Genomic DNA, 23,477 nt, shown 5'->3' with positions numbered 1-23,477 from the left:
AGCTATAGGTTCTCCCAGACTGAATTGAGCCCTTTGGGATGAAAGTGCTCTGAGATTAAAAAAATGGAGACTGTCAACTCTGATCTCTATCCCATGGCCTGGAAAAAGACAGTTTGAAAGCAGTTCCAGTCAAATGCTATGATAGTGGCTACTGCTATAACCTGGTGAGCTGAAATGAATAAAAACTCATTTGAGCTTGGGTTATTTCTTGATGTGCAGTGTGAATGACCCACTCAGTCCAGGATGTGTGCTGATATATCTTCCTGGTCCTGTCTGAAAGGGACAAATAAGTGTGATCTCCCTCGATGCAATGGCTCTGTCATTTTCAAAGCTCATACTGGATCTTGTAGGTGGTCTTGAGCTGACAGTGATTTCATTATAAGAGTTTAGTTACCCATGGATGGGAGCAGGCTCTTGGCAATAAAAGAGGGTATCACCATCAGTGAAACTGACCCATCTTGTTGGAACTGCATGTAATTTGGGTCCACTTATAAGGTCTATATTTCACTGATTCTGCATGAAGAAGCAGGTCTTGTATGAAAGGTGAATCAGTGATTGATGCCCTTGCAAGTGGGGGTGGCTTCATGAGTGCTATTGATCCATCATGTTGCAACTGTAAATAGATGGGTCCACCAAGCTGATTTTGCCTCCTAACTGCCAAAGTGGTGAGGAGGCAGGACTTGTATGACAGGTGAACTAATTAAGCTCTTAAGAGCAGTTCAGTTGGTGTCTGGTGTCTTATTCAGCAAGGTCAAACCAAGGTGAAACGTCCACTTGTGCAAGGGTCCAATGTCATTGCCCAGTTGAAATCCAAATAAGCAGAGAGCAGATGGGTCTTTGATTAGTGCAATATCCTTGCTTTTATGATAGCACAGTGGGCTAGAGATCATGGAATGGGAAGTTAAACTGTGATGGGTTCCAACTGTTTCTCATCAAATAGCCTAGAATTTAGTTATCATGGTATAGATGTCTCCATTGGAATAAAGTGCTCTGGTGTGAACCACTGAGATTATATTCCATTGCTTACCTAGACTGACCCAGTGGGTCCTGTATTCCCTAGTTTAGCAGAGCAATCAATAGGAAGAAACACTCAGAAACTTTTAGTTCCTGTATCAAGTTCAGAATACAAGATGTTTAGATGTGTATATATTCAACCATTCCAATGTATAGGAAACAGCAGTTAGCCAGGCCATTTGGGTCTATGATTGGTGTGACAAAGGCTTGGACTGTTGGCATTCCACCTTGTCACTGGGGTTGACCATAAGTTGATCCCACTGAGCTTGTATCCTATGAAACTGAGGGATGATAAGGTCATTTTGTTTGTACAAGTTCCTGCTTGCAGAAAAACAAGTCTGCCAATATATTATCCAGCCTAGGATATGTCAAACTGAAACTTGGATTGTCATTGAGGACACCACATTTAGAAAATCCCTAACAAAAATACAAAGGTTCAAGTATGTATTCCACTTTGCTGTTTGAGATCAGTCGTCACAGCAAAGCATTTGCAAGAATGAGAATTTTTTCCTGTGTAGGTTCACCAGTCACCAATGACAGGCTTTCCCAAACAGTGTCCATTTTGATGATGTGGACAAATAAAAATGATCCAAAGACGGCCACACTCCTATGTCAGTCTAAAAAGGCTTGCTCCCCTCCCAAGTCTCTGTGTCGCATCTGTGTTGATCGTGATTGCAGAAGGATGTGTTTGCAGAGGTATCACCAAGCAAGTCCAAAGTGCCATCATGATGCAACCTTGAATAGTTACATAGAGAGAGAGATTGTACAATTTTCAAGATTCAGTCTCCACTTGAACCACATAATCATTGAAAAAACTTGGCTGCCAAATTAATATTTTAGCAGGTGGATTGCTCCAAAAAGGCAAAGAACTTACCATTGCATGAATTCAAATTTCATTCCAGCAGAACACATGCTAAGAGTGCACACCGAATCTCGAAAAGGTATGAGGTCTATAATGTTCTTGTTTTCAAGAGATTAAGGATGAAAGGGGACTAACACATAAAATCATGTCTTGCTCCATGAAAATTACCAGGCTGTTCTTTGAAGCCTGTTGAAGGTGAACACCACAGAACGTGTGGAAGCCATTTGAGTTTGGGCATGAAATTACATCTCTTGCAAGTCCACACTGATTGCATAGTCTTCACAAAGGACCTGTGATAAGGGTGTGATGGTGAGGGGCATTGTATATATGTCTTTGAGATAGGGATGGTCACGTGTAATGTTGGTGAAAACAATCAACTTCCATCTGACTCTTCCACTTAGTTATAAGATTGTTTCCCAGAGGCATGCATTCTAGGGACATCCCTGTGACCTTGTTGGTTGCCTTGCAAATCCCTCTGCTGCTGCTGAGACACAGGGGGATGGTGGTATGCTGTGAATTATGTGTACCTGTGTATTAAAGAGGAAAATAGCTGATGAAGGTTGTGAGCATATCTTGGGGCATGATTGGAAGATAAGGTAGAGGTAGACAGTACTGCATTTTTTCCCACCTGTTTTAAGTTCATACCCATTAAACGGGTTATATGATGTTATGTCTCAATTATAAAGTGGACCAACCTGTTAATATGCCCCTGGTTATTCCACAGACTAAGCTCATGGGACATTTTGAACTGAGATTGTGACTTATCATGTATATATTTTGATCATGGACCAAATGATGCCTTGTATATGTCCAGGTGAAACGGAAGTACCGGTAGATCATCTGTTTGAGGAGAATGTCTTCTCATACATTATGTTGGGACAGGTTATGGGATGTCTGATTTACATAACTAGAGTATAGGAAAGCTCGGGGATTTGAAGCTCGTGTGAGCTCGAGCTCGATAATTTTTTCGAGCTTTCGAGCTTGAGTAGTACGAAAATAATTTTCTTTATAATTGATTTAAACATCATTCTTGTTAATATAATAGTATTTCAAAAAGACAAGAGCATGCAGAGATTTATCCGATAACTTTGATCGCAATTTTGTACAGGAATTAGTAGCAACTGAAAATGCTCTTTCTGAATCAATTAAAGTCGGTTTGATTGTACTGATGGCATCTGATAATCGCCTCAAATTTTCAGTCAGTTCACCATTACTTTTTGACAAGGAAAATTCTTGGCGTAATTTCTTAAATCGATCGGTTTGAAGAGATCTCTGAGTGCTAGAAGCTTCCAATCGAAATCTAAGTTCATCTTCAAATGAGAGCTCATTATGGTTAATTGTTATTTTCTCATCATGTACTTCTTCATTTGCAGTATTTGCCGATGGAAATAGCCGCTTCATCAAATTTGCCGCTAATTCAATAGAAGTTTTGGATGGAACATTATCCAAATGGTGCAGAGAAATGATAAGATCCATAAGTTGTTGATTAACTCTACCATCGATGTAATGATCAATATTTTCTAAAACAGTATGACTGATCTCTGTTCCTTGTGCAGACAATTTTTCCCTCATGAAGCTAATAGCAACATAAGTGGTTCTCAGAGAAGCTTTTTTTTCGCTCATAGCATTAAGAGTAACCTCAACCGGTTTCAACGCCAAAACTATGGATTTCAATAATTCTGTGTTCAAATTTAGTTAAGAGACGCTCGGATCCGATTTCACTCAGCACTTCATTGGTGACATCGTATAATTTAATAAAGATTTCTAGCATTTTTAGCATGGAATTCCATCTAGTTTTGCAGTCGAGGGACATTTGTTGTTCTTTGTTAAATTTTTCTGAGCTTATAGCTTTAAACGCATCCGATCGTATGGCTGAGCCTTTGAAAAATTTAACGATTTCTCTCAGTGTTTATATTTTCCTTCCATGATTTGCTTTGTATCTCAACTTCTTCAGCACTCAATTCATCGTCACTTTCATCGAAATCATCAGTCTGTCCAGTTTCTTCACATGAAAAAACTGAAATTCCTTCACCTGGGCAATTTTCTCTGTAAAAAGTTTTTGTAACACCCAAATGCAATCCGTGATCAAGGCAGGCTTGATACAGAGCGGGCGATTTTTCTCCGAACTTGATCATGACTCTTGCTCCATCACTGGTAGAGGCAACAATATCCTGTTTGAATGAGACACCAAAAGAATTAAGATGTTCCTCAACGAGCTCGTTCATTCTTTCAGCATTACAACTTCCGTAAATTCTGACAAGACCAAGATTGATACATTTTGATGAGACCGTATGAAGGTTGATGTTGAGAAATCAACGATTTCTGAAACTTGTCCATTCTTCCAATGATATTGAAAATCTCTTTGATTCCGAGAGTTCTTTCTTAATGTCCTGTATGACTTATTGCTTTACTTTTTCTTCAAAATCACGAATAAGGGCCATCACCGATCTTTCATCAGCAGGTAGCTTCATTCCTCTTAATGACAGCGATTGACAAATAAACTAAATGAGTGATTTTTCGAATCGAGAATCCATCGAGTTTCGAGACTATTTCTTCCGGTGAAGTTTTGACAACAAAGTTATCTATTATTCTCATTTTCTTTGGCTCTATTTCAGACTCATCCTTGTTGACGTCAATATGATGAATGCTAAGCAGATGTCAACGCATTGTTGAAGTGTTTCCTTGTGGACATGAAATTGTCTGCTTACATTCATTGCAAGCTGCGAAATTATCCTTTTCGCGCTTGTTAAAATAAGTCCAAACAGCTGATTTCTTATTTTTTGACATCGCTACTGCTTTAGAAATAAAATATAAAATTAACAAACAAAGAGCGGTCTGAGCAGATACAATATGAAAAATCGCTGATAACACATTTATGGTGTTTGAACTGTTCAAAAATCAGTTAAGATACTTGGCTGTTTGCTTAGCTTTTTAATTTGCTGTACAGCAACATAAATAGAGTTGAACCCTAAGGTGGTAAGGTCTATTAGGAATCGGCAACAATGATGAGTCCATTGGTAGTGACCTATGAAGATTCTGACTGTGGAAGCAATTGAAAGTATAATCTTCTATAGATGACTTTCACCTGATGTCCGCACTGTAGACCCCGCAGGTGATGTAGAGAAACAAGAACAGAAGTCAGATGGGATAGGACAGGAAACTTTGGTTCAATCACTCATCGACGTAAGATCTGATAATGGCGATGGATGCCAGTTTTGTTAATTATAGGTTAACGTAGTAACACATCTCTGCACTACCTATGGGGTAGGTGGAGAAGAGTCATTGATGGTAGCCCACTACACCTGCAGCAGTTATACATACAGGAAGGTATCCATGCAAACTAAATCGTCCACAGGAAGTGCCTAGAAGCAAGAGCGTGCCTGGATAGACTGGGCATCATCTGAAGGATGCAGGACATGTCATCTCATGAAGACCTTGGCAGCACTAAACGATTTGTGGAACTGGACATGTTCTTTTGGCTGATGCTGTAAGATCAAATTGTGGTAGTGGCCCATTACGATCAGAGATGTATGGCCAAGTCCAGTCATGGAGAAACATGGCCAACCTGGGTGGCATGATGCTGTCCAATTTGTGAGGCTTGGATGGGTTACAGGAAGTTTGATCCACTTATCTGGTCCATAATTCTGACAAGAGAGACTAACTTATGCTGCTCTCCATTTTGCTGCCTCTTTAATTACCTATAAAGGGTGCATGTGACCTGTACAGGTAGATTAGAGCATATCTAGGAATATTTAAAATTTGAACTCTCAATAATCAATTATAGCCATAATAACCCATAGGCATGTGAATCTGACTGCCTGTACCGGAAGAATCACTGGAGTGTCACTTATAGTACTTAAATGTATGAACAGGAAGTATGAAATATGAATTATATTCACAGTTTACCATAGGAAAGCCAATTGATTGCCTAAACAGATAAACATCACTCAAGTGTCAATTACAGTAACATGCATGAGTAGGACACTATTGAGTATACCATATATAGAAAACTTATACGTACTTGTCCAACCAGAGCGGAAGCTATACACTTATACAAACAAGTTTCTATATAACACACAAAAGCTGCACATAAAAAGGGAACTGAAACACCATTATTTAGATACTTACAAAGTAGGTGCAACAATATCCATTATGAGATGATTTTACATGTATGAAAAGGCCCAATGATGTTCGATACAGGTAAAATCAATAAAGTATCAAGTATTTGACTATGAGCTACTAGCAAACAACCTAATGAGGGCAATAAAGGATCGATATATCATACAAATTCACAATACTACCTGTAGGAAGGTGCAATGATGGTCTGTATGGGTGAATTCAGTGTACCTGTCTGTTTGAACACTGGGTGGGTGCAGAGCTATACCATATGTTTTTCCTGTAAATTAGTGATAGCAGACGATATAATAAAATCAATGAAGTGTCCAGGTATGATATAATTTACAATACCACCTGTAGGAAGGTTCAAGGATGGCCTGTACAGGTAAAAACATTGAAGCTTGGCAAAGAATGCCTTGGTATAGAAAACGCACCTCTATGTAACCTGTCACAATGGAATTATACGTATATAAAGAGTTTTCTATCAGCATAGAGACATGCATACATAGAAAAAATAATTAAAGCCTGAACTTATGGAGAAGTTGCATAGGCTACTGGTGCATGTGATATTAAATGTGAGAAGATGACAAAGTGTTATAAATTTGTAGAAAGAGAGACAAGTTGGAAATACAGATGGAGCATACTTTCCTTATAAGTGAAAAGACTCCTTCAACTTGTAATGGTATATCTTTCAAAATATGACTGTGGATTTTGCAGTGAAAGCATGCCTCTTAGCACAAGTGGAAGTAGTGACTGAGATATTCATGAGATCTGGTGCCAATCCCTGTAACAAGGGGAGATCACTCTGCCTGACCACCACCTAGGTGGGCAGAAACCTTGTAGCTTTTCTTATATATAGCTAAACGTGTATTCTGGGAATGCTTGATTTGTGAGGTAGAACTCACTTCAAATGTGGAAATGTATTTTTGCTCCTAAATTTCTGACACATGCTGAACCAGATTATTTACAGTTAGTAAATACTGTAGTAGGGTTATTAAGTGAGAAAATGTCCCATGGGTATGTAAGGTTACAATAATACTTGACATGAGCTCCAACAAACATTAATGCTGACAATAAGCTGATCTGATGTCATTACAGCATAAAAAGATCCATTTTCTAAGATAAATTATTCATAACTGAATGTGTATAGGTGAACCAATTAAGAAAGATTATGTTTATCTGCTATCAATTGTGATTGATGATTAAATAATTGTGACTGAAGCTATTCAGTTGCATAAATGATCCATACAAATTTTTTTGTTTGTTTTTAATTTAATACTCAGGATTTATTAACCAGTCGGTGGTTTTGCTTATGATGCTTTGCCAACACAGACCAATAACAATGAACCAATAAAGCAGCATTCTAAAGGTCTGATTCATTCAACTGATTTTCAAAGGAAAGAAATCATTACATATATACATTTACATAGCCATGAATGTCATTTGTCTTTACTCATATGTCAGTATGTCAGAATGACCAGGTAAATGTTGCAGAATTGAAGTATCCTTAAAATTAATCTAATGAAAGAGCACAAATCTGTGTTAATGTTAAACAGAAGACTTTGGCACAGGAATGTTATGAATTATATGGAGTATTTAAACATTGTGGATTATTATTCATAATTCAAATCAACTTAAAATCAAACTATAAAAGTATCTCTCATTCCTTAATTGGTTTTTGAGACAAGGACTACATTTCTATTGAAGAACTGTACTTATTCATGTAAACAGATGAGATTTTCAGAAGGAACATGTGCTGTACAGCTAATTTCTTTTATTAAATGTTTAAAAAACCCAAAATAGCTTTCTTACTTTGTGTATTCTCAGACCTGCCAACCCTGATGAGTCCGTCTCAGTAAGGCAATTGATTTTTTTCCGTAAGATTGACCAGTTTTTAGTAAGGTGTATCAAAATATCAATAATCGCTATTGTAAAGCTGGAAAATGTAATTAAGTTCGACGCATCGAAGATAAACATTATGTGCAACTGAAAAGTTCGTAAAGTATGAGTGGACTTTATTTACCACTAGTACAGTTGCACAAACTCTAGTTCCAAACCCTATGCAGCTCAATGGCTTGTTGCTATCTTTCACCTTAACTTAATTCTTGGAAATTGTTATCCATTTCACATGATGACGGCAATCATATCTCCCGTCACAAGACAGACTCAATCTGACATGTGATGTCCAATTTTCATAACTGTTTCCTTTCCAGCCTTTATTTACAAAAATCTGAGTACTCCTTTTTATTCTTCTATGTTGATTAGTAACACTTTTCTAGAAGCTTATTTTCCCCTTAAACAAGCATCTCTTTCTGGATGCCATTTTTAAAAATTCTATAATCAACAGTTTGAGCATGCAGACGCTTTGCATGAACAAATAGGTGCAGTTAAAAGCATCTGGGCTGCTTTTGTGAAAAGTTTGGTTCCCTGACTAATTTTACTAATTCTAAGATGAAACCCAGATCAAATAAAACATGGATGAACCAATTATCCGGACTTTTCGGCAATGATAATTTTTCTGTAGTTTTTGCTAGTACAATGTAAATCTGTATTTTAAGGGTAATTTTTGTAAAACTTATGGCAAAATCGTAAGAGTTGGCAGGTCTGTATTCTTATACATTTATGTTTTCTCATAATTACATTTTCTCTCTCTTGTCACTAAAGTTCTTATGAAATGAGAAAAACCTCTAAAAACTGAAAATTAAATTTGATCCCAAGGCTTTTCGGTTTTGAGGGGTATATATTACATTTACTCTGATGCAAATCTCATACATTTTTAATCAAGATTTACAAACATAATAAAAAAACTTGATTAGTTAAGTCCAATGGAAGGTGTGTAACCAACTGATCAAATTAGATTGTCTTTGAAAACATTTAGTTAACCTTATGTGATAATGTATGATTTCCTATATACAAATGAAATGTATTTTAATGACTAAAATAATATCGTATGCAAATGTTAAATGGTTCTACATGTTATACTGATGTCCTTACATGAACGAAAACTTTTCACTGGGAATTCTGAAAGTGTCCCTTATAGACAAATTTCCATTAAACACAGATATCGTATTCTTTACACTAGCTTGCATGGATCTTGTAAAAAATTATATTTCATCTTCCATTAAATTAAAAGCTAACAGTGTCCTGTGTGCAATATACATGTATACACCTGTTTATGACACCTTTATCCTCTCGTAGTCTGAAAACTCTTGGTTTTGGATTCCCAGGTTGTGCGAGAGGGGTGACACTGCCAACCTCCACAAAACCAAAACCCATCCGTAGTAAACCATCAACAGCCTCACCATCTTTATCAAAACCAGCTGCCAAACCAACAGGATTGGAAAATGTTCTTCCCCATACTTTTGTATGCTGGAATGGGATAAGACAAATTAATGCTAAATTAACAGTAAGAATGCTTATTGGTCATTTAACCCTTTAATGAAAAAGTGTAAATGTGTAAAAGGATGACCAGTGTGTAAATAGATGTCACATTAAAAATTATAATGGACTTTTATATCTTTTCCAGATACCAACATCTGGTAATTAAATTGTCCCACTGGATATCTTTTGCATGGTACCCAAATTATCTCTATATAACTCCTTAGCTGAGTGATTTCTATTAGTAAGACACCATACCTATCCATATGTTGGGTGATTTCTATCTGTAACAAGCCATATTAATCCAACTATTGAGTGATTTCTATCAGTAAGACACCATACCTGTCCATATGTTGGGTGATTTCTATCCGTAAAAAGCCATATTAATCCAAATGTTGAGTGATTTCTATCAGTAAAAAGCCATACGAGTCCACATGTTTGGTGATTTCTATCCATAAAAAGCCATATTAATCCAAATGTTGACTGATTTCTATCATTAAGACACCATACCAATCCAAATGTTGAGTGATTTATACCAGTAAGACACCATACCAATCCAAATGTTGGGTGATTTCTATCAGTAAGAAGCCATACCAGTCCACATGCTGGGTGATTTCTATCAGTAAGACACCATACCAGTCCAAATGTTGGGTGATTTCTATCAGTAAGACACCATACCAGTCCACGTGCTGGGTGATTTCTATAAGTAAGACACCATACCAATCCACACATTGAGTACTTTCTATTAGTAAGAAGCCATACAAATCCAAATGTTGGGTGATTTCTATCAGTAAGAAGCCTTTGATCAAGATGCAAATTTGATACTTGTTCAGTGCCAAGTAACAGAGGGTGGTTATTTGAAATCCATGTGATCTTGCCAAACAACTGATACCTGTTCAGCTGCATCATTTAATAGATTTTACAGACTGTATGATCAAAGTCACTTATAGAGTTAAAACTCAGTCTCCATATAAGTGCATGCATATGATAGTAAAGACAAGGCATTATTAGAGTCAGACAACATTTACGATGACCTGATGATGATGGAGGATTTCATAACTATATTTGATCATTCAGATGATGAGGATGAATTCTTGGGGTTTGTACCAAATGACATTAGACACTGACATTTATAAGATACTATAAATCTCAAATGCATGGATTTGACTTTCATTGTTATGTGTGTAATTAACGTAATACAGGATATTGTGAACTGGATAATTCTGGGAAACTATTTTTATACCCGTATGTGACTATAATAGAATTAACAGATTTATCATATAAATACATCTAAACTGTCAAGCGCTATGGATTTTTATAGATTTTATAACACCAAGAGTCAAAAATGTAAATTGTCGATTTACTGGAGACATGAACTGTTAAGTATGCAGCTAGTGTCTTAGAAGTCCATTAAAAACTGCACTGACAAGATTTCTCTAAGTGAAGAAGAGCACTGCCCACCCTGTATTTAAAAATCCATTTATTAGTCATCTATGTAGGTTTTAGTAGGACAAGGTTGACTCTGGAGATTATTAACCAAAAGGTCTAAATGACCTTAAATTTTGATTGAAGTATGCAGTCTTGAACTAAACTTAATGTGTAACATTCCATGTAGAAAACTTTATTTTCTTATTAGACTTGCCGTCACTTTCACCCCTGACCATAATCCCACAAAATCTATAGGTTTCTTTATTACCCTAATTATAAGTCATTCACAATGTTTTGTCAAGGAACTTGCTCCAGAACAAACGTTATTAAGCAAACTCAATGCTTTGCTTCAGTCACAGTTGTATAAGCCATCCATAAACTTTGGTGAGGTACATGGTTGAGAATTTGCATTTTTCAGCCAAACCTTTTTCCTTTAAATCAGTAACATGCCATGTTTCACAGCGATCCATCCAAAAACTTTAAGACTAGTTGTGTTTACAAGATTGTGTGATGCAATTACACATGAAATCCTATATACATGTACATCTCTATCTCTACAACACAGGGGTATAACAACCTTAGCACTGTGCCCCTGCCACTGTCACTGGCATGCGATACCTATGTCTTGCAATCTTTTCACATGGATAATAATACTAGAAGCCATCATATGAACTGGTATTGGATGGGGAAATCTAACCGAAGGGTCAGAATTCTGAGGTATAAATAAGGCTTTGCTAAGTTTCTGCCTAAAAATTCTGACTCTGGGGAGAGGATTTTGTTGTCCCACACCCATATACAGAACTGAATGTTTTTTATTATTCGTTATCAATTCATAATGGTGGGTAGGCTACAAAATGCAGCTAATAAGAAAAGGCATTTTTGAAAACAAAGGCATGACGTCAAATGTGGGTTATCCAGTGCATTCATCTGGAACAGAAGTACTCAACATGGTTTTCTCTGATCGGCAAACTATATCACTCATGCTTAACAACTTAACTTACCAATATTTCTGGATCTGGTTCCTTTGATTTTACAATCAATTTATATTTGGCAGCTTTGACTGCTAGTTTGTGGGCTGTCTCAGCATCAAGCATATGTACAGCAGGCATTACAAACTGTCTATAGAATTTTTCATTCATTTCATATATTGAGTAGCTGACAAAACAAAGTGTGCCTGCACTCACAATAATCACTGTATCCTTCAACTTTTTCTGTAACAAAAAATATTTTATAATTATATGAAAAAATGGAAAAAATTACAATGAAATTACATTATACAACATAAAAGAAACATGTATTTTCATAAAAAATTATAACCGTAGTAATTTCTTTGACTCAAAATAGCAAATCTTTATGCTTTTTATTAAACAATATCAAATATAAAACAGTAACCTTATAGACTCTGTACACCCCAACCTAACAGTTTTCAGTCATTTTCAAGCAACATGTGATTTGTATCCAATGTATTTTTTGATCAGCCTGACATATTGCTGCAAATATTCTATTTATTATGCTTCAATAAATTAAAACCATTCGTTCTTCCTATCCAATCATTGTGTACAGAAGTTATTGTATCTGATCCATATTCCTAACCATTGTATACTGAAGTCATTTGATCTGATCCAGATTCCTAACCACTGTGTAATGAAGTCATTGCATCCGACTCAGGTTCTGAACATGGTACAACCAATTGTTTTATATTTTTTGATAAATTAGATAAATTAACTTCCTACTCTCCAACTGGTTGGGACCAACATTCATCGATAACTAGAAATTAGTTCATTATTTTCTTTCTATCTTTAATCCTAGTAAACCATTAAGTATTTATTTTTATGCTAAAATCAAATGGGAACTTTTAATGTAAAACTGTAGCTCTAAACAAGTAGCAAGAAGCTGCATGGTGCAATCCTTAAGGGGTGAATGCCATCAAAAAGACTTAGTCTTGAGGCATATGTTTTGCATTGCACTGAGTTCACAAAATAGCCTATTTTTAATTAAAAAAAGCCAATCTGTTCCAAGCTTGGGATTAAAATACGAAGTTTATTAAATTCTTATCTAGAACACTAAATACTGTGATGAAATAAAAAGTACTGTCACTGGTACAGTCATTGTCTTAAGAATAATAGCACTGTTGATCAATATACACATCTGCAATGTCAAAAGGACACATTCCATTTTTTTGCAGTTTGGAAGGTACCTTGAATCTTCTGGTCTGTCGAACGCAACCGAATGCTTATAAAGACCCATCGGTTCATGTGTCATAATTATATACTTTAGTGCACATGTACAGTACAGTCGCTCTCTATAAATTTGCCAGAGTAATTTTCCAGTTTTTTGTATCATTGCTATGCATGGTGTATATCAAGCAAGGAACATTCCTGAACGTGAGAAGATCGTATTCCTCTTTTTCTACCGACTAAAGTAACGTAACAATATTGTGATTAATGATTTTTAAATTTTTCTCTCCTTAGGCAAAGGACGAAAGAGCATCTGCCTTTGATGAACATTTTCCAATCAAGTCAGACTGAACGATATTACTGTACAGTGGTCAACATTTGTCTTTATATATCATTGCAAACTTAGTAGTATTTGTATGATTTTACAATTAGACCGGCGTATTTTGATGTTGCACTCATTCTGTTTTTTCTTCAACAGGCAGAAACGTTTACATAATTTTTTCCCACAGGTGCCCCCGATGACCTTCACCGTATATGAAACAAAATCGCCTTTAGATTCGTAAACAAAATACGATATGAATAGGTTAGTCTTTTGATAAAACGAACTCAAAAATATGAGAAAATAATAAAAGTAACCATTTATATTACGGGTTGAAAGTAGAAGATCAACAAATAAAACTTAATACATCCGAAAGTGAAACTACTAATCTACGGCTGTTGTCAACAATCCTTTTCAGTCATTTTGGGGTGGGTATAAAGTGCGAAAAGGGCTCTTTCTCGTGAAAGGTCCGGTCCTTTTTGCGAAAAGCACTTATCGTCGGCTAAAAGGACTCATAACGCTTTTTGTGAACAGTATCAGTGAATTATTTCTGTTTCACAAATGAAATTATTTTGTGTAGATACTCATTTTACACTGTGTGTGTGTGTGTGTGTGTGTGTGTGTGTATATATATATACACACACACACACACACACACGTCTTTTGCTACATCCATTGTAAAAATGAAGAAGAAATGCAAATTTCAAATCTCAGAATTTGCTGTGCTTGAATTCCAATGTTTTCATGTCCAGGAGCTGGCAGTAATTTGAATATGGAAGATCCAAACTCATTTATTCTTACACGCTACCAAGCATAATCCAAATACAACCTAGCATTACAGCTCACAGGTCAGTTGTTTTTTTTTTTACCTGTTTTAGAGTTTGTCCATATTCTTTTCTGAGACAGACAGCTCAGAGAAAAATCAATCACTTTGTTAACAGATTGACAAAGGATGATAAAATAGATAAAAAAAATCTAGTTCACAAAAATATTTGCAGGTGTGACATCACCCTGAATGACTGTTTTCACACTTGAGAGTTTACAGGGGATTGTTCTTTTCTGTATACCCCCCCCCCCAAAAAAAAACTCCAAACAAACAAACAAACAACAGCAGCTTATTATTTCATATCCCATACTACATCTTATAGTGATGATGATGATGATCTTATTATCATTTTTGTATATGATACAAAAGCTTAGAATCATATCAAGATATTATTATCATCATTATTATTATCATTTGCTAATATTGATATGTGTTTGTCATGGCCCATGTCGTTAACATTATCCTAATTTCTCATCTTTGATTGTTTTCGTCTTATGTTCATGATATTTAAATTTTTTTTTTATATTAAATACATGTTTATATTCTTCTTACAAATTCACCCACCACAACCCACTCATACATTGTGAAACAACGAAAATATATTCTCAGTTTGTGCGTCTGTCCATTTGTTTACCTGTCCCAAGAAACGGAGTACCAGCGTAATCTGCGACAATGACTGCATTCGAAGGTTTAAATACATTTTGCGTTCTATATTATGCACACCATTGACACTATCACAATTTCGTTGACATTTCCTCTGCTTCAAAAACTCAATTAAACAGTGTTATATCTGTCTTCGATGAGAAAATTTAGCTTCGAGCATGACAGTTCTATCGGGTTATGATTATTCAAGATGGCGGCGCCCATAAGCACATTTCGCCAAATGATCCCCCCCCCCATACTTACATTGATTCATTGGAATTGGGTGGGTATTCATTCTTGTACAAGGGGTATAAGGGAGAGGACAGTGTGTCACCAACCGTCTAAATTTGGGACACAAAACATAGATGGACAAAGAAAAATCCTACATACTGTACCGAAAAATTGGGATGGATGCGAGTCTTATTTGTTTTGACAGTTTTGCCAAGTTAGCTTTGTGGTACGCACATTACTATCATATTTTCCTTGGGCACTTACATGATTGAAATAAAAATCTAATAATGTGCTCAGCAGCGTTTAAAAACTATAACATTTTAATATCTGGTTAACCAATAGACCTAGTAAAACGTATCACGTTATTTATGTTTTGGTGCTACGTCTTACTGCCTAAATAACAAAGTTGTGTAACATGTTCCAATGCTAGCTGACATCAGAACAAGATACCAAATTTTCAAGAATATCACACACTTTGCAGCACATATTTTAGTCCTACAGGTAAGACCTTGATGCTGATATTTATGTTTTAGGCGTCAGGCGTAAACAAAACCAGCTAGTCTTACATGTAAGACCTGATGCTGATATTTATGTTTTGGGTGTCAGGGTCTTACAGCCTAACTAAAGGTGCTGTGTATCATGTTTTGATGTCGACTAACATCATTATGAAAGTCAAATTTTCAGGAATATTTCACACAACTGACAAGTAAAATAATGATGCTTTTCTACAAAGTAAAGTCATAATGTTTTAGTCAGACTTTGCTTACTCTGATGTCTTTTCTGTAATAAATTCAAATTCTCAAAAAAAAAAATGGACCCGTTTTCAAGTTTCGTTGGCCTACATTTCACTTGGCTGGAAAGCGATGAAAGCCAGGAATGCTGAAATCGGGGTAAGCTGAAATATTGTTCTGTAACGAAATGAATAAAAAATATATTATGCCTATTGGAACTGTAAGCAACGGTTCGTTTTGTTCAAGAAACAGATCCCCAACATGAACCTACTTGAACTTGCTTCAGCATACCTCGACTACCAGTGCATTGCAACAAATTCAAATGTATGTCAACAGAACGTGAAAATACGTCCATTTGCTAGTGTCATATTCTCATTCCGCCAGGATAAAGACGGCACAGTAAGTATATTAATTACACATAAATTAGTGGAAGAGTGTCGATATAGGCTGCCAAGTGTGTGAGATGTTCCTGAAACTTTGATTACTCATTCCAGTGTCAACGACATCGGAACATGTTATACAAGGCCGTTATTTGGATAGTAAGACATAGCACCCAATTAAAATGAACATGTGCTATGTCTTACATGGAGGACTAAAAACAAACATTTGCTATGTATTACATTGTAGGACTACACATATTTATGCTTTTTCACAAATTAAAGTCAAGATGATTTAGTGGACCTTACTTAATCTGATGTCTTTTTTCGAGTAAATTCAAATTCTCTCACAAGCAAGTAGACATGTTTTCAAGTTCTGGTAACCCACATTTCAGTTGTTTGGAATGCGAAGGAAGCCAGGAATACTGAAATTGGTTGAAAGGATGATAAATATCTTAAACAAAATGAATCCATATAAACACTTTCTTCAATATTAGTACATTTTTATTCATTTCATTAAAGAAACATTCTTCAAACTAATCTGATTTTGGCATTCCCAGCTTCCATTGCGTTCCAACCTGCTGAATGGAACATGTCCATCGGCTACTGTCAAATGTAGATTCCATCAGGATAAAGACAGCAAACAGTGCTCAAAGAAGACGTTTTTTAGACACAGGCCCAGGGCTGGTGACTTAAATAAACTCACAAGCCCTGACTAAAATTCCACAATCCTGGACTCCAGTTTCCACTTGCCCAATTTTTCCGCATGGCTATTGTAATATTGTCACACAACGTTGCAGTAGTTAAGTTTAAATATAAATTATATACAATTCAAAGGGTTTTGATGGCAATGTAAGTGTCATTAGTGCTCATCACTACACTCACTAGGGTCAGGATAGTCCTGGTGTTCCAACTTCTTTGCTGGATTCTCTGAGTGAATCCTGGTCAGAACTGAGTTGACGTTATGTCGATGTGTTGTTTGCAGTTTGTGTAAAGAATTAATATCCTACCCTCCTTTTTTTTTTTTTTTCTGGTGTGCTTCACAAAGAAAAACTCCATCAACCAAGCCTTCTGAAATTTATTTTTGTTGGCTTTTGCTGAAAGCGTCCTATTTGCTTCCTGAATCTGCTTCAGTAATTAATTACACTTTCACACTATTCTGACAACAGAAATGATCATGGTTTGCATTCTATGTATGCAGTAAAATCTCACTTCAAAGAAACGTTGCTGCTGTTCACAAACTGGTCAAAAATATAATATATATGGCTTAATCATTCTCATTCAAGGCAGTGGTATATAATAACTTTTGTTCTTGCACACACATCTAGCATCTCTTTGATTTACTTATAATGAGTTGTTCCACTACCTGATCCTACCTATGCAAATTAGCATAATGGACTCACCCACTGCATCCTTCAAGCACATATCACTAGCTGTTGTGAACCATTTATGTAATATATGAAATTTTGGTTTATGAATACAGGATGGGCCTGATCTAGAATTAGAGGGGCCACAGGCATTGGGCTAATTTCTTAGTACTGGCAAATTAGATATAATCAATTAGATTTAAATTTGTTGAAGAGTGTCAGTATGGGTTGCCAAGTGTGTGACATATTTCTGAAAATGTTAAAATATTCAGATCACTGATTCTCTTCTTAAAACACAAATTGCTACTTGCATATTATTGTTGAAGTTTTGAAATACAAGTTTCTGTATTTTATCATTAAAGGATAACTTTAGGAAATCAGGCAGTGATTGTTGCCTGATTACTCATGAAAGGGTCAATCAGCTATCAAAACCAAATACTTGTGAGTGTGCAAGAGTTTGATTATTGGTCAATGCTAGCTATTTTGATGGCTTGATGTGAACATTTTGCCTTGAGCCACTACACTAGCACTGACCAGGCTAAGGAGAGAGGGCATCTCAAACAAGACTATCACTCAATGTATCTCTAAAAAATCACAGGGCGAAGTCTTTTTCACTTCTCCAATCAGAAGAAGGTGAAGTTTACATTGTTTAGGTGACTTAGTTCCCTGGTAGCATGACCCTTGAGCCTAATTGTTGTTAGAGTGCTGACTTATAATCCATGGTTGCAGGTTTGATACCTGTCCAGGCAAGCATGGGTTGGTTGTCTCTTTGTGTCCTTGGCAGGCACATAGCTCCAGTTTCCTTGGCATGATCAGGGGTCATACTACCAGGCAAAGTGGGCTACCAAGTCACCTAAAAATGTTACCTTTGCCTTGTTCTACTAAAACAACTAAATAAAACAGAACAAACTACTAACCTGTTGTTACATTGTTTCAACTCTGTTTGCATATCCTTGCATCTTACATACAACACATCATAATAAACAATGGGAAATACATGTTCAGATTTTACACATAATGGATATTTACAGTATCACTGAAGGGATGCGTGTGTGTGATTTGGATTTTTAACGTAGCTTTAACAATGTTTCAGTCATATTGCTACAACATCTGCAGTGTGGCAGTTTATAGTGGTGTCTATCACTGGGGCATCATGCCACAGATATGTAGCATGATGTCCCACCCAGTCACATTTTCCTGACACCAGACCGACCAGTCCTAACACTAACCTCTCAAGGCTGAGAGCCAAGTGAGGCAGATGTTAGTACCATTTTTTTTATAAGTCTTTGGTATGACTTGGCTGGGGATCGAACCCACAACCTCCCGCATCCAAGGCAGACTCTCTAAGCATTAGGCCACTGGAATGGTACTGAAGGGGTGAGAAACAGGTAAACAAGGTAAACAACAGTTCAGTCTAACTTTGTTTGGTTTTAGATGCAAACAAAGAAGTAAATTTTATGTTGTTTGAATAACAACTGGTTCATTTTTGATGTCATACTGTATATATTTGATTATAATTGAGTCCAACTGCAAACTACATAGACCCAGATTTGCAGTTGCATAATTTGCTGAAAGATCGGAGTCAATGCAGTTTGTTAGGATTAATCAGTAGAACAAACAACATATACCATGGTCTGCTGGTTCATTAATCTGTGGCAGATCTGAATCTTTGTTGTTTGCAGTTTGAATAGACTTATGAATGAGTACAAACAGTTCTGCAAGGAAGTACACATGACATATATTGATATTGCACACAGCAGTCATCGATAGTTTCAAGACAAACTTTCCTTAGAAAACACAGTTTACACCTCTCTTCTTTCAGACAGGTAAGAGTGCATGCTGTTGCTGATTAGATGGTATGAGAATGTCCCTGGAAGAACCATTTTACCTTACAGTTTACTACTTTCTTCCATGAAAGTTTGCCATTTCGATCTCTGTTTAGTGTCAGTATAAACTTGTCATGTTGTTTATTGGGCACTGCTTACCTGATACTTGCTTGTAATTCAGGTAAGCATTAACCTAACAACAATTGATGATGAACCAAATAATGTTCCTGGTGCATTGTATCCTCAAGGGGTGAAAGACAGAGTAAAAAATCCCCTTGGTGTTAGAATTGGGGGTCAGACTGAGCCAAAAAAAACCAAACCTTAGCATCAAAACTGGGGGTCAAAATAAAATTTGGGGGGTTCCTGAAGCACAAATGAGGGTAAAAGGAAACCCTGTGGCATAAATTGGTACTTCAGATGCTTATTGTATTAATGGATAGAATTAGCTAGGTTACATTAAACTTTTCTATGCACACATGTTGTTCACAGATTACATTCTGATCATTGTTTTGTCACTATTGCTGAAAACAACCATCACAATCATGCCAATGTTGTTGTTGTTTTGGGATTAAAGCCATTTTAACTGGTGGAGGAAGAACCCGGGAAACCCCTGGGAAGAACCACCAACCCACAAGAAGTTACTGGCAAACTTCTCACATACCCACATTGATGAGCCAGAGACTCAAACCCATGCAGATGAGTTGAGATGGCAGTGATCAATAAAAAAGTCAAGCGCTTTAGATCACTTGGCTCCTTGGATCCACGTTTCATTCTGTGACCGATGAGTGAGATTCACTTGTATTAATCAGGTGATCTTGCATATCATTGGCAGAGCATGTTGCCACTCTACAGTCCATATTTCTGATCTCGTTTTGATTAAACTTGAAATATGGTTGGTTGGTTTGTTTTAATGGTACATTTAACACTTTCTTGGCTATATTATGCTATGGAAAAGGGAACTAAGGACCTTTTCCAAGACAGTATGATGCAGGTGACCCAGACTGGCCTTGGCAAGCTTATAATCCTCAACTAGCAGATTTAGAGTCCAGTATTCCACCTACTGAAGCTCCTTGTATTATGAAGGTTTTGAACAAGTTCAGTAATGAGTGAGTGTTAATAAAAGTGGTCTTTCATCTGCTTCTCTGAGATTATTTCCACTCTAGACACTGTTTTTCTGATTCACTTATGATTTTTAAGATAGTAAACTGACTTAGCTCATTAGGATGTCAGATGATTGCAATTATGAGCAGATACACAAATAATAATAAAGTAATCTTGCATCTGATTGATCTGTCCCCACTTGTCAATCATGCTAATCGGATAACAGTGAGTTAGACTCTTCCAGGAATTGCTTACATCTGCTGTTTTTCCTCAGACAAGTTGATTGTTGCAGTAATGAATTTGTTATCATACGTATTTACTAAGTTTGTAATTAATGCTTATTGTGAAAATCTGGTTAAGAGGAATTGTGAGCAATTTCTACATGGTTAAATATATGCATCTGAGATCCAAATTTGGGCATATTTACCAGACATGACCAGCAAATGAGCTTAAATGACCATTGCCAAACTCAACATGTCAGACATTGGACATAAATTAATACATGTAATCCTATTTTTTCTCAATTGTTAAAATACCCACCAGTCAAAAAGCACAAGTAAAAAGAGGTGTGAACGCTTATCTGCTGGATTCGTCAAAACCCAAAATTGAATGAATGCCACATGGTCTTTACTTCTATACATTTTATCACACAGACATCACCCACTCCATGGCATGTGTTGTTTAACAAGGTGGTGATGAGTCCACACAGATCAGACCTTTACAACAAGGTGGTGGTGAGCCCACACAGATCAGACCTTTACAACAAGGTGGTGTAACCTAGGTCCTATATAGAAAGAATACAATGAATATTTATTTTCATATTCCATTTCATGTATGAAGACCAAATGAAAAAAAACTTTACTGTCAGATTTGACTGGAAATGCAGTCAGTTAGGTGTTGCATGTTTCTTATGTAGTAGATCTTTTTGTTAGAGCTTCTTGATTGATTTCACATTTTAAAAAATGTGTCTTTTTGGATTTAAGTCAATACACTTGAAAAGAAATTGTCCCATTATTAGTGGACACTTGTAAAGTATGCACTCATGTCAAGATTCACGGGTGGTTGCATTTTGATAAGACTTGTTTTTTGTCTTTATCCGGATATTGGAGGAGTTTGATTATAAGCAAGATCACGCCTATTTTTTAAGGTATCTTGACTGGCTGTGATTGGTACCATTTTGGAGACTGAATTTTAATTGGATTTTGCTTCATGCTGGTAAAGACGTTTATATCATCATTGTCTTAGACAGGCACAATAATAAGTGAGATCTACACATAATGAGATGATCTTGAATCTGATTAGATGAATATGTTTTATCTAAAACTAGTGTTTATTTTCACATCAGTTTCATTAAAGCTTGGTATATAGGTTTATATCATCAATGCCTTAGATTAGTGTGATTATGAGCAAGAAATGATGCACACTGGTTATACCTTGCATGTTAGGAAATAATTTTGTGCAGACTATAATAAAAACGGTGAAATCAACATGATATAAAGCCTGGGAGATAGTTTACTTAGTGTTGTGTTCTTACAGTATGACACAGGTCTTTATGAAATGATAAAGTTATGTAAATTGATGAGTGGGAAAATGTTCACTTGAACCTCTTCTTTTATCATCCTGATTTTTCCAGTGGTCAGTTATGTAAGAGTTTGAACTTTGTTTCAGCACATTTGTTATTGAAAACTATATTCCTGTTCGATTCCTTCTTAGATTGATGGTTTGGGTAACTTTTTGTGGAAGGTGACTTTTTACTTGCAGAGAATATATATTAATTAAATTGAATCTTTTTTATTTCAGAAATGGCTGTGATGCCTGAAATTGCTCAGGCTGTGGAGGAGATGGATTGGAAGTAAGTGTATATGTTTGATTAGTGTGTCTATACAATTAGCAATCATGCTGGCCTAAAAGGTAAACCTACCTTTTAAAAAATATACAAAATTGTGTATAAAATAAGCCAGTCTTGAAAATATGCCAACCAAATTATTTCTTTATGTCTTGTGAAGACAATATTCATGTGAGGACAGGAATAAAGATATGTTGATGAAATGATAGACTGTGACGTACATATAGGTAGAAGAGACAACTAGCTGTCATTCAGATTATGTACATTAACTTTTTGTTACAAAATTGCAATAACTAATTTAGGAAATGTTCATGAGTGCTAAATTGAAAGATGCAAATGTTGAATATTCATTAGACATGTTTAGCAGGTGTTGTGCTTAGAGGTGATTGAGAAACCCGCCATAACTGACACCTTGTCCAGCTTATTTTGACATTTAATTACCTGGAAGATAAAGTTATTACCTACTAAATCCATGTACCACAGATTCCATGTTGTTTCACCTGTGTGGAGTTTTGGTGTGTTTGAGCTTTATTACAGGCCATGAACAGTCTGAGCTTTTATGGAGTTATTGCTACTACTTTGCCTTTAACTTTGCATGTTAGTTTCTGCTCCTAACTTTTTAAGGATCTCATGGATTGAAACTATATTTGGTATGAGGCTTTATATTAAGAAGCTTTAGGGTTCGTTTGATTTTTACTGTTTTTCCAGAATATTTTATGGGTTACAGCCCTTGCTTGACTTACACCAATACATTTTAATTGGATCATATTGGTGGGACATTTATTGCATATGGATACATTTTTTCAGGGTTATTTTTGTTTGATTTTTCTTATAGCTTGCCAACTGATGTCCAGGCAGAGGCGATTCCCATGATTCTTGGAGGTGGAGATGTGTTGATGGTAAGTTTCTGCAAGGTTTAGATTACCTGAGTAAGGGCAAGTGACCATTTGGTGTGGACATTGTCCATTATTGGTCATCTGTTGTGTGGATGTCAACAATTGCTTTTTTTGGCTTCTTTAAAAAATGGACCAGTTTCAACCAAACATTGCAGAAAATCCTAGTGTAGAGGCTTTTTAAGTTTGTTCAGATTATACTGATATGTCGAGTCTCAGACTCGGCCAACGTGGGTATGTGAGAAAGCCTGCCAGTAGCTTCTCGTGGGTCGGTGGTTCTGCCTGGGGTTTTCCAGGGTTCTTCACCAGTTATACTGGCCGCCATGTATAGCCTATCTTGTGC

General features: G+C 36.2%; 2 protein-coding genes across 4 annotated transcripts in view; one reads left to right on the top strand and one right to left on the bottom strand.

The window, feature by feature from the left end:
- LOC149780281 (dihydroorotate dehydrogenase (quinone), mitochondrial-like) overlaps positions 1–13,495 on the bottom strand; it is a 49,957-nt gene extending 36,462 nt beyond the window's left edge. For 2 of the 3 annotated variants that reach the window (XM_089937079.1, XM_089937080.1), the window contains exons 1-3: positions 13,402–13,495; positions 11,800–12,009; positions 9,162–9,361 (exon numbers count right to left, since the gene is read on the bottom strand). In XM_089937079.1, coding sequence (XP_089793205.1) covers positions 9,162–9,361; positions 11,800–12,009; positions 13,402–13,434 — 443 coding nt within the window. In that variant the 5' untranslated portion in view covers positions 13,435–13,495. Of the gene's footprint in view, positions 1–9,161; positions 9,362–11,799; positions 12,010–12,995; positions 13,366–13,401 lie in introns of those variants that run through there. The other variant, XM_089937081.1, reaches the window with a different exon arrangement.
- Positions 13,496–14,737: 1,242 nt separating this feature from the next.
- Positions 14,738–23,477, top strand: part of LOC149780279 (ATP-dependent RNA helicase DDX1-like) — a 339,496-nt gene continuing 330,756 nt past the window's right edge. Inside the window, exons 1-3 of the mRNA XM_089937077.1 lie at positions 14,738–14,808; positions 22,196–22,247; positions 23,077–23,140. Of these exons, the coding sequence (XP_089793203.1) occupies positions 14,793–14,808; positions 22,196–22,247; positions 23,077–23,140 (132 nt within the window). The 5' untranslated portion in view covers positions 14,738–14,792. The remainder of the gene's footprint in view (positions 14,809–22,195; positions 22,248–23,076; positions 23,141–23,477) is intronic.

This window comes from Sinohyriopsis cumingii, chromosome 16 (genome assembly GCF_028554795.1).
Source record: "Sinohyriopsis cumingii isolate HCF-2022 chromosome 16, ASM2855479v2, whole genome shotgun sequence".
Classification (NCBI taxonomy): domain Eukaryota; kingdom Metazoa; phylum Mollusca; class Bivalvia; order Unionida; family Unionidae; genus Sinohyriopsis; species Sinohyriopsis cumingii.
The sequence above is the reverse complement of the archived record's forward strand: the minus strand, read 5'-3'. Positions and strand labels throughout refer to the sequence as shown.